Here is an 18,444-nt window from a genome sequence, read left to right as displayed (position 1 = left end):
CCCCCTCCTCTATGCTGACCCCTGCCAGCGCCTGATGGGTAATGTCCAAGCTCCTTTCCAGGTTGTAGATGCCACGCAGTCTTGTCACTGTGTTCTCTAAATCCACGATGTGGGCTTCCAGAGCAACAAGTCGCTCACATCTTGCACAGCAGTATTCGTCCTAGATTGATTCATCAAGGAACGCATACATGCCGCAAGAAGTGCACTGAGTGGCATCCGCAATCCTGTCGGACATTATTACCCACTACTCTATGGGGATAATATTAACGACCTGCTCTTCCTTACCTACACTACCTCTAACTTCCCTGGTACTAAACCTGGGGTACCCACCAGTCGCTAATACCCTCACCAGTCACTAGATACTCACCAGTCGCAAGGATCCTCACCAGTCGCAAGGATACTCACCAGTCGCAAAGATACTCACCAGTCGCAAGGATACTCACCAGTCGCAAGGATACTCACCCACCAGTCGCAAGATACTCACCAGTCGCAAAAATACTTACCAGTCGCAAGATGCTACCAGTCGCAGATACTCACCAGTCGCAAGATGGTCACCAGTCGCAGATACTCACCAGTCGCAGATACTCACCAGTCGCAGATACTCACCAGTCACAGATACTCACCAGTTGCAAGATGCTCACCAGTCTCAGATACTCACCGGTCGCAGATACTCACCGGTCGCAGATACTCACCGGTCGCAGATACTCACCAGTCGCAGATACTCACCGGTCGCAGATACTCACCAGTCGCAGATACTCACCGGTCGCAGATACTCACCAGTCGCAGATACTCACCGGTCGCAGATACTCACCAGTCACAGATTCTCACCAGTTGCAAGATGCTCACCAGTCGCAAGATGGTCACCAGTCGCAGATACCCACCAGTCGCAAGATACCCACCAGTCGCAAGAGCACCTCTCAGTCTATAGTAGCTACTGTACTTGTAGTCCCCCGCCAGCCCACCCCCCTACCAGCAGATCAGCTGCTTCCTACTTACGCCCCTCGGTCAGGTCCAGGTCCTTGTCTTCTCCACTGCTGTTCTGTCCCCGCTCTGTCGCCGCAGCTGCTCTGTCCCCGCACTGGCTCCCTGCTGGTCCGCACTGATGCCGCTGCTGCTCCTTCCCCGCACTGTCTCCGTGCTGGTCCGCTCTGTCGCCGCTGCTGCTATGTCCCCCGCAGCGGTTCCCTGGTCCGCGGCTCCTGCATTTGGCCCCCGGCTTCCTAGTGCGGCTTTTCCCGCTTCCCCCCCCCCCGCACGTGCGGCTCCTCCTCTCCTCCTCCACACAGCTCCACACAGCGCTCCTCGCTGTGTGTGTGTGTGCTTGGATCACTCGCAGCTTCCGGTTGGTTAAAAACAAAGAGGTAGGGTTAAAAACAAAGAGGCATTATTGGCCATCTCCTTAGCGCAGCTAGGGCTTGCATACCCTCAAAATGGAAGCAAAGCTCACCCCCTACGGTTTCGAGTTGGATACTTAAAGTGGAAGCAATCAGGAGGATGGAGGAGTTAGTATGGGCATCTAAATGCAAGCAGGAGAAATTCACCTTACTATGGGGAGGCTGGGACGGATTTGTGACTTCTGAGGAAGGAGCCTTATTACAGGGTAGTTGGTAGAGTGTGATGTTCGGCTGGTAGACTGGTCCCCTCCATGGTGATCACAGTGTTGGATTTTAGGGGTATGAGGGTTTTTTTTTTTATTACAGGTAAGGGGGGGGGGCATAGCAGATATGGTATAACATGACTTTTCTAGTTGTATACATTTAAGATTAGGAAGATGTTGATAACTGTATCTGTGTTGCCGGAATGTGTTTTTTTTTCCTTTTTGGGGTGATATTTTGTAACACAGTGTTTGTGACTTTCAGCAACGATAAAATAAAAAAAGATTTAAATTCAAAAAAAGAATGTGGGAGAAAATAATACAGGCCCTAGCAAGGATGTAAAACACTTATGAATTGTCAATGAATGCATTTACTTCTGTGTCCACGTTCAATCCAAAAGGCGTGTATGTTTTAACCCTATATATCCAAGACATTTCAAGGTGGGAAATGCCTCTAGTTAAGGGTTCTCCCCTCCAATGTGGGGTGAACTTATCTATTCCAAGAAACAAAGTGTTCTTGGGATCACTATTATGGGCCTGCGCATAGTGCTTGGAAACTGAATGTTTCGGGAATGCTTTCCTAATATTGGCTACATGTTCATTGAGCCTAACTGTAACGGACCGTTTCAGCAGACAAGGGGTTAAAATCCGTCTAGGCGATATGCCCCTTTCTGAGAGAGCAGGCACAGCTACTGTAGAACATCCAACTCCCGAACTGGATACAATATAGCACTCCAACCTGGAACCTCACGAATAGCTGCTAGCAGACGAACAGGAGAAGCATACATCAGCTTACATTCCTAGCAATCGGTCTCCGACAGCATACAGTGAATCCCCCCAAGAACGAGACAAAGCTCCGTGTGGAAGGTCAAGCAGTGGTATATTTATTGAGGGCTCCCTGCCCCTGTATTTATGCAGGTCTCCTACCTGGTAGACACTCCCTTAGGGGACCAAATGGAAGACTGTAACACAAACAGACATGTATCACATTACAGACTCCCAGAAGCAAAACATCCCCACAATGCATCCTGGCTTCCTCCCTTAGTAGACAGCCAGGTGAGCTCATTAACATGTTTATCAATAGTCTCAGTTAATCAGTAGACATTCCTCAGGAGGGGGCTGCTGGAAACAATCCTCCCCCCCCTCTCTCTCTCTGCAGCTAGAACTAGTTTTCACAGTGACCTCTATCCTGGAGACAATGGAAGATATAATTAGGTTTAGCTTCCAGGTGGTCATGTAATCGTTAGTTTGTTCGGTAGATAAAATCTACCGAACACCCCGACAGAAAAGGCACGAATAAGCCTTTCTGTAGGGAAAATAAGTCTTTTAAAGTCTGGTCCATAGTCCAAAGGCAGCAGGCGGGCAACCAGGCTCCTCCAATGCAATGTGGCGAGATTGGTCTCGTCACATCTCTCCCCTTTTCCAAACAGACTAACAGGGTACCTGACCTCCTGCCGGTCAGTGCCCTTGTTAGTCCAGCAGCCCACCCATAAAGCAGAAAAAACAGTACAGCCCACCCACAATAAATGGTCACTACACCTGGGTAGAGGAGAAGCTTGTCCATGTCCAGGTGCCTCACCACGGCTGTGTAGGGGACTGGTAGGCTGCCTTGGTGGGTTGCTGAGTGGGCAGAGACCAGCGGTACTCTGCCCTGGTGCCAGCGCTACCACAGAAGTAGCCTGGTTGGAGACGGGTTGTTGGAGGGGGAGACCGCCTGTCTCCCCTTTAGATACACCACCATGCTGCTGTGGGGGAAGACCGACTGTCTTCCCTTTGGCTAAACAGCCCTGTTGCTGGAGGTCAGGACCGACTGTCCCTACCCCCTGTGCTGTGAGTGCAGAGACCACGGTCCCATCTGCACTGTTGGGGGGCTTACTGTCTCCCCCTGGTACGTTAAGCTGCTGATGTGGGATGGAGACTGGGCTCCCAATCCCCAACAAATCAAACTGTCCACAGGGAGAGGGGGTAACAAGCTCCTCTCCCAAATATACTTCCAGCCCCTGGGGAGGGAGATCGACTGTCTCTGCTCCCAATACAGTGTCCGGTTGCTGGGGAAAGGAGACTAGGCTCTCTGTTTCCTGCAGGACACTCTGCTGCTGTGGGATGGAGACTGGGCTCCCAATTCCCAACAAATCATGCTGCCGCTGGGGAGGGAGGACACTGCTCTCCTCTCCCTGCACTTCACACTGCCTTCCTGGCATATCACTCTGCTGCTGGAGGGCAGGAACAACTACCTCTGCCCCCTGTAACTCAGCCAGCCGCTGGGGAGGGAGGACGCTGCTCTCCTCTCCCTGCACTTTACACTGCCGCTGGGGAATGGAGACTGGGCTCCCAATTCCCTGCAGGACCGGTGGAGAGACCTCAGTCCCATCTCTACCGGCCACCTGGGGTTCTTCCCAGTAAAACTCTACCATGTCATCCCCTCTGAATGGGTCTGGCTCTGGGTCTGGCCTGCTGCTCTCCTGCTGAGCCTTCTCATAGTATTGGAACAGCTGCTGGTAGCCCTGTTCCAGCTCCATCTCCCGGGTCACCAGGTGGACCAGGTCTTGCTCAATTTCGTGAGCGTCGTCCCAGTCATACCTGCTCTCTCTCCACTCCAAGAGATCATTGAACCGGGCTTGTGTAGGGCTCCCAAATTCCAGCTCTGAAAAAGACTCCCATAACAAGCCAGGACCATCAAACTCCTTTCCCTCTGGCTTGTCATGCTCGGCTGTCCAGGGCAGGTACTGTGCAACACACCACCACAGCGCCTGGTAGGCATCCTCCAGCCACATCTCCTGCCATACCCGGAGCTCCAATTCTTTTACCCATTCCTCCCGGGGCTGCTCCCCCAGGAAGGGCATCCGCAGGGCTACTCGCTTCTGCAACCGCTGGTCTTCCTTGGGGAGTCTCTCACCCCGCTGGTACTCCACAATGCCCAGTGCCTGGTACCAGATGCCTTTACGGACTGCATCTCGGTCATCCATGGCACCCTCATCGAACTCCACTGCTGGTTCCATGCTGGTGCTGTCAGGGTCGCTGTACTGGGACATGCGTTGCCCTCAATTGTAAAATCCAGAGCAATGGTGTCTCCTGTAGCTGTCCTTCTGGCCGTAGGAACGATCTCGCCGCTTGCCACCAGATGTAACGGACCGTTTCAGCAGACAAGGGGTTAAAATCCGTCTAGGCGATATGCCCCTTTCTGAGAGAGCAGGCACAGCTACTGTAGAACATCCAACTCCCGAACTGGATACAATATAGCACTCCAACCTGGAACCTCACGAATAGCTGCTAGCAGACGAACAGGAGAAGCATACATCAGCTTACATTCCTAGCAATCGGTCTCCGACAGCATACAGTGAATCCCCCCAAGAACGAGACAAAGCTCCGTGTGGAAGGTCAAGCAGTGGTATGTTTATTGAGGGCTCCCTGCCCCTGTATTTATGCAGGCCCTCCACCTGGTAGACACTCCCTTAGGGGACCAAATGGAAGACTGTAACACAAACAGACATGTATCACATTACAGACTCCCAGAAGCAAAACATCCCCACAATGCATCCTGGCTTCCTCCCTTAGTAGACAGCCAGGTGAGCTCATTAACATGTTTATCAATAGTCTCAGTTAATCAGTAGACATTCCTCAGGAGGGGGCTGCTGGAAACAATCCTCCCCCCCCTCTCTCTCTCTGCAGCTAGAACTAGTTTTCACAGCGACCTCTATCCTGGAGACAATGGAAGATATAATTAGGTTTAGCTTCCAGGTGGTCATGTAATCGTTAGTTTGTTCGGTAGATAAAATCTACCGAACACCCCGACAGAAAAGGCACGAATAAGCCTTTCTGTAGGGAAAATAAGTCTTTTAAAGTCTGGTCCGTAGTCCAAAGGCAGCAGGCGGGCAACCAGGCTCCTCCAATGCAATGTGGCGAGATTGGTCTCGTCACACTAACGTTAAGGGGAACAGATTTGACACCTGTTGCATCTGTAATACCCTGTAAGTTGGTCCAAAAAGGTCGCCTTAGGTTTCGGAGGTTCAAGCACATTAGGGGCTAGGCGGTTTCTCAAGGACGATGCACCCTTAAAGATAACCCTAGGCTTGTCAGGTAAAGATGTTCTCAAAATCGGGTCATTGTTCAGAATATGCCAATGACGGCGGATCAGGTTTTTAATGACCATGTGCTGGCTGGAAAAGGAGGTAATGAAAGGTGCAACAGTCAAGGTGGATGTAGTGTTAATATTGTCTACCCTACGTGGTCTCAAAAGTTGAGCCCTATCCTGTTGTTGGACCTCCATGAGTGTTTCCTGGAGAAATCCATAGTTATACCACTTTTCCAGAAATCTTTTGGTCAGAACCTCTGTTTGGGACAGAAACTCCTGATGGTTGGAACAATTTCTCCTAATACGGAGGTATTGCCCTAATAGGCGGTACCTAAGGGGCAACAGGATAAGGCTCAACTTTTGAGACCACGTAGGGTAGACAATATTAACACTACATCCACCTTGACTGTTGCACCTTTCATTACCTCCTTTTCCAGCCAGCACATGGTCATTAAAAACCTGATCCGCCGTCATTGGCATATTCTGAACAATGACCCGATTTTGAGAACATCTTTACCTGACAAGCCTAGGGTTATCTTTAAGGGCGCATCGTCCTTGAAAAACCGCCTAGCCCCTAATGTGCTTGAACCTCCGAAACCTAAGGCGACCTTTTTGGACCAACTTACAGGGTATTACAGATGCAACAGGTGTCAAATCTGTTCTCTTAATTCTGTGAAAAAACATAACACCAAAGCTTTCACCTCTCAGAGCACTGGAAAATCATATGACATCGAACCCTTTATTTCTTGTACTACCAAGGGAGTGGTCTATTTGCTCCAATGCCCATGTGGCTACCAATATATTGGCAGGACCAAACGTCCCCTTAACGTTAGGCTCAATGAACATGTAGCCAATATTAGGAAAGCATTCCCGAAACATTCAGTTTCCAAGCACTATGCGCAGGCCCATAATAGTGATCCCAAGAACACTTAGTTTCTTGGAATAGATAAGTTCACCCCACATTGGAGGGGAGAACCCTTAACTAGAGGCATCTCCCACCTTGAAATGTCTTGGATTTATAGGGTTAAAACATACATGCCTTTTGGATTGAACGTGGACACAGAAGTAAATGCATTCATTGACAATTCATAAGTGTTTTACATCCTTGCTAGGGCCTGTATTATTTTCTCCCACATTCTGCCCACTTCTCAAGGTTTCAATATATTAATATTTTAATTATTTTAAAATATTTTAAAAAATTTTATGTCTCTTGATATTTTATGTCTTTTGATTTAACTATAATTGATAGTGCTCTCTGGAGCCATTACAGTTTGTTACTGTTGGAGATATCCTCAGTTGATGTCTTTGTAATTTAATAAATTTTTAATGTTCCAATATTTCATGATATATTAGTATTCACATATGGTTTGTTACCTGTGAATATTTTTGATTATCAACTGTTTCATGGACTGTGATTATTATTGAATTATTGATTAATTTATTGTAACATATGGCTGTGATTGAGATTTTTATGTATTTATTACTTATGGTCTGAATCCATCACCGGAATGTCCCATATTATTTATTTGTAGACAGTTATCTAGTCTATTTCTGCCACCAATAACCCCTTTTTTCTATAATCATTATAATGGCTTAGTAAGGCAGAGTTTTCTCCTGCTTATTTTAACAATTATTTGGCAAGCCCGGCCCCTCTGGCCTGTGCTATCCTGTCAGGGTCATCGCCTGTTTGTTTATATTCTTTATGTCTTGTTACCAACTAGTCTCGGACCTCGTAATCAACTTCCGGTTCCGGGCCACCTCGGGACTAATTTTATGTTGTTTACATTCCCTATTTCCTATTACCAACCAGTTCCTGGACCGTGCATACAATTTCTGTTTCCGGGTTACCTCAACCAAGATGGCGGTAAGGGAACTTCCGGTCATCGATTCCACGATAATTATGGCTATATATAGGTGGCGTCAGCACGCCGCCCGTACCTTTGAGAACATCATCTTTGATGAAACGCGTCAATTCACGACGTGCTGACGTCACCTTCACATTATTGTCCACGAAGGACGGGCGAGCGGAGCCGTCCGGCCGGCGGCTGTTACCTCTCTCCTTTGGCTTTTATCATCCGATGCTTGTAAGTGTCTGTCTTTTTTATTTAATAAAACATCAGTGGGTTTTATGCTATGGCGTGCTTCTTTGTATTCCATGGTTGATGTTACACCTGCATCCTGAGTTCCAGTGGAGCCTCTAGTGGAGGTCTCAGTGGATCGGTCCCCTGAACATCCAATTGCCCACTATTCACCTGGAGTCGGTAAGGGTATTTATTATTGGCGGTGCCCTTTCTGGTTTGCATGGTTGGGACGCACAAGTCGTTTATGCTCCTCACACTCATCTCTGTGGTAAGCTGCTGTCCTACTGGGGGAGGTGTCTGACTTTATCTGTTTGGTGATTCCTTATTTACACTCCGGTAAGAAGTACATATTGAGCTCTTGCGGTGATCAAGTTTCTCTTCTATATTCACATCTACTCACTACCCTTCAACTCGGGAACGTTGGCGCTCCCAATCACTTTGGGTGTCACCTGTTATCCTTTGTTATTTTGGTTTTACGCTATGGCGTTTTGCTTTTTTGTATTCCACATGTCAATACCTTACTGAGGAGATCTACGTGGGAACCGCAAGGTCCACCGGGGTCTACTACCTAAGGTCCTTTGGAGTCACTTATTATTTGGCTTTTACACATTTTGTTTCCGGTAAGCGGTACCTGCACAGTTACCTCACTTCTTGTTTCCATTTTTTGGACATTATTACAGACTATTTTTTATACCATATAATCACAATATATGTTTCACTTTTAGCGCAACCTAATTCTATATTGTACTTTTGGGGTGGCGGTCACACTTGAGGTTGCTGCTTTCCTATCTTTTATTTAACATCTGTAGTTTCCCATTTCTCTGAACAGATAGGATGTTGGGACTCTCAAGATAGTTCTGGTTTTTCTTCTCCTATCCAAGTTCTCCAAATAAAACATAAAAACACATCCCCTAGACTGGTCATTGGAGACAATGAGTGGAAGAGTGTGTGCACCTGCCTGTGTGAAAATACCCTGTATCTGGCTGTGGAGTAATCAGTGGGAGGCCCGGGCAAACCAATATCCAAGCGGCTCCTGCGGGGGTACCGCTACGCAGAAAGCAAACCTTGCTTCAACAAACAGTTCTCTCCTCAGGACAGAAAAGAAGACAAAGGTAGGCGACTGCACCAAACTTTGATAAGATGCTGCAATGCACATCGATCACCCAGAGAGCAGAGTCCTCTCCATATGTTTTCCTTTTGGTTACTCCCTAGCAGCCTGCATGGCGTCTGCTCCCTTCTGCTGACCTCAAGCCAAACATACTCACGTGTCCCGGACCTCTTCCACAGGGCAATCGATGCATCTGCAGGGTGACCCGGATACCAGAGGCAGGAACACAACTGCTATATCTGGGTTGGGCACTCTTAGGAGACATGTGCAGAATGGGAAAATTTGTTTTGTTTCGGATAGATTCGTTATGTTACTAATTTCATTTCATTATGGAATTTGTTTCGTTTGGTTTCGGTATTTGTTTACTTTTGTTTAGTTTTCGTTAAATTTATTTTTGTTTTTGGTAAAATCTGTTTAGTTTATTCATTTTCTAACGAATTTCAACTTTTCAGAACGATCGGGATTCCGATCAGTCGAAAAACGATTGAATGATTCGAATTCTGTGTGAAGAAATAGCTGGTTGTTAAGCAGGGGGCTGGGAAGCCGGCATCCTTAAACGATGATTCATCGTTTGGCGTGGTCTTGGTATGGACTGGAGGGGACCCCATGTCATTTTTCTAAACATTTTTCTATTGCCAGGCAATGCCGGCATTCTTTTCTTTCCATTCATCTGTCAGTGGGGAAGCCCGCTGACAGCTGATGAGTCATGGTTGGTAAGGATGCGGGCGGCCGGCTTCCTGGCTTGCTGCTTAACAACCAGCTATTTCTTCACACAGAATTTGCATTGGTCGATAATTGTTTTGACTGATCTGAATTCTAATCGCTCCGAGAAGTTGGAATTCGTTAGAAAATGAATAAACTAAACAAATTTTAACAGATTTCAACAAAATTCATTACAATTTCATTTGGAGATTTGGATACATCCGAATCTAGGAATAACCAAACATTTGTCGGAATTTGTATTCGCACCGAAACGAATTTCACGTGTCTAACACTTAATGGCCACCCGCTAACAGCTGGGCTCCCAGCCAATGCAAATGGCCGCCGATGGCAGGGCCCACTCTCCAGGCATGGATCCTCTACATATGTGTGCCATAACATCACCCCGCTGATAGCTGGGGACTCAATGACCATTCGGGACATCCTGGAAGACTTCTGGATACCAAAGGAAGCTCCTGACATCCCGCACAGCTGCCCAGCACCAGACCCGCCCACCAATACTTCCAATAGGTAGGAAAACTTCATACAAAAATGGTCCTATAAGTGAGGAGGACAAAAAAGGAATGCAGCCATTGGCTTATCCTGAACATTTATAGGGGTGGGGTCTAATGGGGGAGGAACGAGGGCGGGGGCTGCCCAAACATATGCTGCCATGGACATCTGTCAGGAAAGCACATTATGGTCACTAGATGGAACTGACCATTATAGGAAATCCCAATTCACCATGACTGGGGGAATGCGGGTCACATTTCATCAACACATTTATAACAACCAGATCTGTAAGTGTTTGTGAAATCTTCCCGCATAAAATGTACTCAGCCAATGAAAGGTAAGGACTCCATTTTTATTTTTCTCCTGTTATCTATGGCCGACATGGGACAACACTTCATCCATGTCTTTGGTGATCTCTGATCTCCTTATGAAGTGTTTCTTACATGATGAAGATCAGCCATGGAGTATATCTGAGGTGTATATCAGGGTGTGCTTCTTCCCCACATGTCCACCAACATTCATATAGAAGACATTTCCCGCACTCAAGACACTAATACACCTCCAGGGTTGTGTGGGACCCCTGATGTACAGGAAGACAGGACTTCAGTGAGGAACAATTCCCTCACTCAGGACAGGAAATTGGCTTCTCCCCCGTGTGCGATCTCTGATGTGTGGAAAGATTGGACTTCTGTGAAAAACATTTCCCGCACTCAGGACAGGAATATGGCTTCTCCCCAGTGTGAGATCTCTGATGTCTGGAAAGAGTGGACTTGCGTGAAAAACATTTCCCGCACTCAGGACAGGAATAAGGCTTGTCATCAGCATGCAATCTCTGATGTCTGGAAAGAGCAGACTTATCTGAAAAACATTTCCCACACTCAGGACAGGAATACGGCTTCTCACCAGTGTGCAATCTCTGATGTTTGGAAAGATCAGACTTCTGTGAAAAACATTTCCCGCACTCAGGACAGGAATACGGCTTCTCACCAGTGTGAAATCTCTGATGTGTGGAAAAATTGGACTTGCGTGAAAAACATTTCCCGCACTCAGGACAGGAATATGGCTTTTCCCCTGTGTGAGATCTCTGATGTTTGGAAAGAGTGGCCTTCTCTGAAAAAGATTTCCCGCACTCAGGACAGGAATATGGCTTCTCACCAGTGTGAAATCTCTGATGTCTGGAAAGACTGGACTTCTCTGAAAAACATTTCCCGCACTCAGGACAGGAATACGGCTTCTCACCAGTGTGCAATCTCTGATGTGTGGAAAGATCAGACTTCTGTGAAAAACATTTCCCACACTCAGGACAGGAATATGGCTTTTCACCAGTGTGCGATCTCTGATGTGTGGAAAGATCAGACTTCTGTGAAAAACATTTCCCACACTCAGGACAGGAATATGGCTTTTCACCAGTGTGCGATCTCTGATGTCTGGAAAGAGTGGACTTGCGTGAAAAACATTTCCCGCACTCAGCACAGGAATATGGTTTTTCCCCCGTGTGATATCTCTCATGTTTGGAAAGAGTGGCCTTCTCTGAAAAAGATTTCCCGCACTCAGGACAGGAATATGGCTTCTCACCAGTGTGAAATCTCTGATGTCTGGAAAGACTGGACTTCTCTGAAAAACATTTCCCGCACTCAGGACAGGAATGCAGCTTCTCACCAGTGTGAGATCTTTTATGCCTATTAAATTGGGATTTAAACTGAAAACACTTCCCGCACTCAGTACAGGAAAGCCTCTTATCTGTTGTAAGGACAGCACCGTCCCTCACAGTCTGAGGTTCCTCAGGATAAGAGGAATACGTTGGTCCGGCACCGTCCCTCACAGTCTGAGGTTCCTCAGGATAAGAGGAATACGATGGTCCGGCACCGTCCCTCACAGTCTGAGGTTCCTCAGGATAAGAGGAATATGATGGTCCGGCACCGTCCCTCACAGTCTGAGGTTCCTCAGGATAAGAGGAATACGATGGTCCGGCACTGTCCCTCACAGTCTGAGGTTCCTCAGGATAAGAGGAATACGATGGTCCGGCACTGTCCCTCACAGTCTGAGGTTCCTCAGGATAAGAGGAATACGATGGTCCGGCACTGTCCCTCACAGTCTGAGGTTCCTCAGGATAAGAGGAATACGATGGTCCGGCACTGTCCCTCACAGTCTGAGGTTCCTCAGGATAAGAGGAATACGATGGTCCATCTACACTGTGTGGTGCCGGATGGACATTTGAGGTAGCCGGGTTTTCTCCTGGACTATACTGTGTGATGTCCTCATCTTCTACTTTACAGTCTGGAGACAAAGTGAGACAATCCTCTGAGGTTTTCCTCATCTCCCGTCCATCTACTAAAATAGAAATACAAAGATTATTACTAGACATCAGCAGATTGGTTCTCCTAAACCAGGACTCCGCTCACATTAGGCAGCTTTGTCTCTGAGGATCTTACAATTCCACCCTCAAGGTAACTAGTAAATGGTTCCTCTGATCTCCTACCAGTTCATTTCTTTATTCATGGACCTTAGTCAGAGAGTGAGGAAACAAAGAGAACTGTCTTTTATAGGAGTGACAGTGATGAGGGGATTATAGGACGAGTGTCCCCTCCCCCTCTATCACTCATTGCCATCTTCCCAACACAAGAAGTCGTGGACTTCCTTTTTTAGTCCATGATTTAGTCATGAATAACAGCGGGGCTGAGCCCCACCAGAGGTCAGAGAGTGAGGATGGGGGGGAGAACAACCAAGATGAAGACTGGGCTGATCCTGAAGACCACCATCATTGGGTTACTGACTCCTCCCTCATTATCACTTTCTGTTTAAGGTTCCAACATTGGAGGAACCTTAATAATGTTATCACATTATTATCAACATGTAAAAGTCTGTCCTCCAATCAGATCATCAGATATAAAATGTGATATAAAATAAATAATAAAATCGGTACAATCATGTAGTGTAAAGAATGGTGTATAAATATTCACAGAAACATTCACCCAATGGCAGCTTACATTCAGAAAGTTTCTTTCACTAAACACAAAAACAAATAAAATTCAGCCCAAAAGAAAATGAAAATAAAATAAATTTCTTCCCCCAAATCTGTAGACAATAAGTGGGAAATAATTTCCCTCCTCTTCCTCCACGGTATATATGGGGGGGGGATAGAAAATATAGGCGGAGCCTGCGCAGGGACATCCCAGGGAAGGGGTATCTGAGTGAAGGATCACATTGTGAAGCTTGTTTAGTCCGCACTGCTCAAGTCCCGGCTTTGTAATTCTATCATCTTGGATTTTAATGTTGAATAAAGCAGATAGACGGAGAGCACTAGAGGGGGTGTTATTTTCTACCCTCCCCCCATATATACCGTGGAGGAAGAGGAAGGAGGAGAGGAGTGAGCGATATTCCTAGAGGGGGGGAAGGGATCTGTGGGACTCGCTGGTAATACAGGAGTCAGATGGTAAGGTGAGTGGAAGTGACCACCAGCACCTTTCTCATCTGCAATTTCTGCACTCGCACTTTATCATTTATATTGGCCCTGACTGATGACACGTGTCACATGACACACATTTCTATCCTCTTATTGGACGATCACATTACTATTTATTCATTTCCTGACACTGTTTAATAGATTTCATATTTTAGAATTGTAAGTCTGATTGTTACACGGCGCGGTGATATCGCACAGATTGGATTATTATTTCCCACTTATTGTCTACAGATTTCGGGGAAGAAATTTATTTTCATTTTCATTTGTTTTCTTATTAGATATAAAATGTCCAGCTGGTAGGAAATGGGCGTAACAAAGAGAATCCATATTATGTGTATACAGTATCTCACAAAAGTAAGTACACCCCTCACATTTGTGTAAATATTTTATTCTATCTTTTCATGTGACAACACTGAAGAAATGACACTTTGCTACAATGTAAAGTAGTGAGTGTACAGCTTGTATAACAGTGTAAATTTGCTGTCCCCTCAAAATAACTCAACACACAGCCATTAATGCCTAAACCACTGGAAACAAAAGTCAGTACACCCCAAAGTGACAATGTTCAAATTGGCCCCAATTAGCCATTTTCCCTCCCCGGTGTCATGTGACTCGTTAGTGTTACAAGGTCTCAGGTGTGAATGGGAAGCAGGTGTGGTAAATTTGGTGTTATCGCTCTCACTCTCTCATACTGGTCACTGGAAGTTCAACATGGCACCTCATGGCAAAGAACTCTCTGAAGATCTGAAAAAAAGAATTGTTGCTCTACATAAAGATGGCCTAGGCTATAAGAAGATTGCCAAGACCCTGAAACTGAGCTGCAGCACGGTGGCCAAAACCATACAGTGGTTTAACAGGACAGGTTCCACTCAGAACAGACCTCACCATGGTTGACCAAAGAAGTTGAGTGCACGTGCTCAGCGTCCTATCCAGAGGTTGTCTTTTGGAAAACAGACGTATGAGTGCTGCCAGCATTGCTGCAGAGGTTGAAGGGGTGGGGGGTCAGCCTGTCAGTGCTCAGACCATACGCTGCACACTGCATCAAATTGGTCTGCATGGCTGTCATCCCAGAAGGAAGCCTCTTCTAAAGATGATGCACAAGAAAGCCTGCAAGCAGTTTGCTGAAGACAAGCAGACTAAAGACATGGATTACTGGAACCATATCCTGTGGTCTGATGAGACCAAGAAAAACTTATTTGGTGTCAGATGGTGTCAAGCGTGTGTGATGACAACCAGGTGAGGAGTACAAAGACAAGTGTGTCTTCCCTACAGTCATCCATGGTGGTGGGAGTGTCATGGTCTGGGGCTGCATGAGTGCTGCCGGCACTGGGGAGCTACAATTCATTGAGGGAACCATGAATGCCAACATGTACTGTGACATACTGAAGCAGAGCATGATCCCCTCCCTTCAGAGACTGGGCCGCTGGCAGTATTCCAACATGATAATGACACCAAACACACCTCTAAGACGACCACTGCCTTGCTAGAGAAGCTGAGGATGAAGGTGATAAACTGGCCAAGCATGTCTCCACACCTAAACCCTATTGAGCATCTGTGGGGCATCCTCAAATGGAAGATGGAGGAGCGCAAGGTCTCTAACATCCACCAGCTCTGTGATGTGGTCATGGAGGAGTGGAAGAGGACTCCAGTGGCAACCTGTGAAGCTCTGGTGAACTCCATGCCCAAGAGGGGAAAATAATGGTGGCCACACAAAATATTGACACTTTGGGCCCAGTTTGGACATTTCCACTTAGGAGTGTACTCACTTTTGTTGCCAACAGTTTAGACATTAATGGCTGTGTGTTGAGTTATTTTGAAGGGACAGCAAATTTACACTGTTATACAAGCTGTACACTCACTACTTTACATTGTAGCAAAGTGTCATTTCTTCAGTGTTGTCACATGAAAAGATAGAATAAAATATTTCCAAAAATGTGAGGGGTGTTCTTACTTTTGTGAGATACTGTAGCAGTGGGTAGAGGAGATAGAGCAAAAGTCTGTAATACAACATAGAGTATATAGTGCAGGGGTCAGGAGTGTGTAATGTACAACATAGAGTATATAGTGCAGGGGTCAGGACTCATAATATTGGTATTCAGTAATCAGTGGTGGATTACATGTATTGATGTCATGTATGTATTTAGTGTTAATGACCCACCTGTGCTGATCTCTGTAGGAGTTTCCTCCTCTATAAATGTCCCCGTTATTCCATCCTTCTCCATAGACTGCTGATCATCCCTCACATACTTCTCTTCTTCTTCTGCTTTCACCTCAAATTCTAGATCGATGGGATCTCCACTCTAAACCAAGAAAATTAAAGCGAATATCATCTGAAAGTTATAAGCTTTAGCATTGGGATATTATAAAAAAAAAAAAAAACTTATCCTCTCCAGAAGTCCATGTTCTAGATGCTCCAATCCACCAACCTTGTAACATTGAGGGATGGTGTGACCTTCCTGTGTGGAACCCCGGGAATACAGAGGACGGGGACATCTCTCTGGTGGGTTTCTGTAATTGGATGACTCCACCATGGTGTCCTGATACAGATCTTTGTGTTCTTTTAGAAACTCTGACTCCTCCATCACCCCATCCTCATCATCCTCCTCTTTTATCTCTTCTTTAACTTCAACTTTAGAATCTCTCAGGTTTCCACTCTGAACATATAATAAAAATGACATCAATGGTAACAATGCAGATAATGTACAGATCCTAATGATACTATCAGTGATTGTTCCTCATCTACCTGATGATGGTGGGGGATGGTGTGATCTTCCTGTGTGGAATCCCGGGAATACAGAGGACGGGGACATCTCTCTGGTGGGTTCCCATTACTGGATCCATCTGTAGGAAACACACACACTGACTGAATACATTGTTTCTATGTGTTTATCAGATGATGGGGGATCTAGGTGGAGCCTCCGTACTGCTCTCTCCTTTACAATAAAGTCTCCTCTTACCCGGTGATGTGAGGGGCGGCTGATTCTCCATCATGACGTCCTTGTAGAGATCCTTGTGTCCTTCTAAATACTCCCACTCCTCCATGGAGAAATAGACAGTGACATCCTGACACCTTATAGGAACCTGACACACACAATGATACAGTCACCATCCAGACACATCCCTTGTCTGTTACTGGATAATGTCCCAGAATTCCCAGCACCGCTCACCTCTCCTGTCAGCAGCTCCATCATCTTCTTGGTGACTTCTAGAATCTTCTGCATGTTGTGTCTCTCAGGTTTTAGGGAGTCACATGGAGGCACTGTGATGGTCATATGATCACCTGACTTCAGAAGAGGAAATCTCTGTATTGAGGAAGCAATAGGAATATCATGTTAGAATCCCAGAATCCTCCTCACCTCTCCGGTCAGTCTGTGTTTTACTCCCTCAGTCTCCTCACGTATCACTAATTTACTATCAGATATATCAGTCTGGATGTCACACCACTTCCTCAAACTCAATCTACCCAAAACTGAACTTATAATTTTTCCTCCACCACGTGCCTCTTCCCCCGATCTCTCTGTATGGCACAACTATCAGCCCATCCCCGCATGCCAAGGTCCTAGGTGTTGTCCTGGACTCTGAACTCTCCTTCAAGCCCCACATCCAGCTACTGTCCAAATCTTGCCTCCTCAACATCTCCAAAATAACGCCCCTTCCTAACCAATGACACAACAAAGCTCCTAGTTCACTCCCTGGTCTTCTTCTGCCTTGACTACTGCAATTCCCTTCTCATTGGTTTACCTCTACATAGGCTCCTCCCCCTTCAGTAAATCATGAATGCTGCTTCCAGACTCATTCACCCGACCAATCGCTCAGTGTCCGCTACTCCTCTCTGCCAATCCTCCACTGGCTTCCGCTCACCCAACAAATTAAATTCAAAATACCAACAACATCTTACAAAGCAATCCACAGCTTAGCCCCCAACTACATCACTAGCCTAGTCTCAAAGTACCAACCTAATCGTTCTCTTCGTTCCTCTCAAAACCTCCTGCTCTCTAGCTCCCTCGTCAACTCCTCCCATACTCGCCTCCAGGACTTCTCCAGAGCCTCTCCAATCCTATGGAACTCCTTACCCCAATCTGTCCGATTATCTCCTACTCTATTAGCTTTTAGATGATCCCTGAAAACCCTCCTCTTCAGAGAAGCCTATACTACCCACACCTAACAACTGTACTTCCATTTTCTCCATCAGCCCATCCCCCACAGTCAATGCCTTCTGTTTCACTTGACCCTCCCTTCTAGATTGTAAGCTCTAATGAGCAGGTCCGTCCAATTCCTTCTGTATTGAATTGTATTGTAACTGTACTGTCTGCCCTCGTTTTGTAAAGTGCTGCGCAAACTGTTGGCGCTATATAAATCCTGTATAATAATAATAATATTTATAGAGATAAGAGTGATGTCATGTGTCCTCCCAGAATCCTCCTCACCTCTCCGGTCAGCAGGTAGATGATCTCCAGGGTGAGATTTAGTATCTTCTCAGTTATGTGACTCCGGTCCTCCTCCATCCTCATTGGTGCCATCATTTGATCTATACAGGTCTCCTTGTAGATAGATCATTTTGGGAAATGAAAGTAAGAATTATTTGGATGGTATTGGTCACAATAATAGGATGGGGATGTGAGGGTGGTAATAGGAGAGTTTCTGTACATTTAAGAACTACTCTCCCCATGAGAATACATTTAATCTGGACAGTTTCAGATTTGTTACATCTTGGAGGACCTTGGACCCTCTTAGCCTGCCAGATCAGAATTTCCTTTTTCTATGTTGGATTTGTTTGGTTTCTGAGCTGGTTTGCAGATGAAACAGAACTCCTCTAAGAACAAGTGCTCACCAACGAATGAAGGAATTCCCTTCTTCATCTTACATAATATTCCAGAACAAATCACATGACCAGTGGGACAATAAGATGGTTAA

At 46.2% G+C, this 18,444-nt stretch overlaps 3 protein-coding genes and 1 pseudogene across 4 annotated transcripts in view; 2 read left to right on the top strand and 2 right to left on the bottom strand.

The window, feature by feature from the left end:
• The window catches only part of LOC309548655, a 30,631-nt pseudogene extending 21,268 nt beyond the window's left edge, over window positions 1–9,363 (top strand). The window contains exon 3 of the transcript in view: window positions 9,308–9,363. The product of the transcript in view is annotated as an uncharacterized misc_RNA (transcript). The remainder of the gene's footprint in view (window positions 1–9,307) is intronic.
• The window catches only part of LOC309549119 (uncharacterized protein), a 2,919,967-nt gene that overhangs the window by 1,725,310 nt on the left and 1,176,213 nt on the right, over window positions 1–18,444 (top strand). The gene's annotated exons all lie outside the window — the stretch shown is intronic.
• Window positions 1–18,444, bottom strand: part of LOC309549117 (uncharacterized protein) — a 4,285,597-nt gene that overhangs the window by 3,201,601 nt on the left and 1,065,552 nt on the right. The window contains 1 exon segment of the mRNA XM_082249155.1: window positions 17,958–18,058. Coding sequence (XP_082105281.1) covers window positions 17,958–18,058 — 101 coding nt within the window.
• Window positions 10,376–16,691, bottom strand: LOC309548654 (uncharacterized protein). The gene is made up of 5 exons (XM_082248622.1): window positions 16,488–16,691; window positions 16,274–16,371; window positions 15,957–16,184; window positions 15,778–15,830; window positions 10,376–12,040 (listed from the first exon to the last, which is right to left on the bottom strand). Exons 1-5 carry the CDS (start codon window positions 16,570–16,572, stop codon window positions 10,690–10,692), a joined length of 1,815 nt encoding a protein of 604 aa, XP_082104748.1. The 5' UTR covers window positions 16,573–16,691; the 3' UTR covers window positions 10,376–10,689.

This window comes from Pelophylax lessonae (genome assembly GCF_965119305.1).
Source record: "Pelophylax lessonae genome assembly, chromosome: 3".
In the NCBI taxonomy this organism is placed as follows: domain Eukaryota; kingdom Metazoa; phylum Chordata; class Amphibia; order Anura; family Ranidae; genus Pelophylax; species Pelophylax lessonae.
This window is presented reverse-complemented; position numbering and strand designations above follow the sequence as displayed.

Bases quoted from the DNA above. Each gene is read 5' to 3' on its own strand.
- LOC309548654 (XM_082248622.1), bottom strand. From the start codon at position 16,572: ATGGAGGAGTGGGAGTATTTAGAAGGACACAAGGATCTCTACAAGGAC. The intron at 15,831-15,956 runs GTTGGTGGATTG...TTCTTGGTTTAG, and splicing joins CCATCCCTCAATGTTACAAG to AGTGGAGATCCCATCGATCT. The intron at 12,041-15,777 runs GTATGTGAGGGA...TGTGAGGGACAG, and splicing joins AAAGCAGAAGAAGAAGAGAA to TGCCGGACCATCGTATTCCT.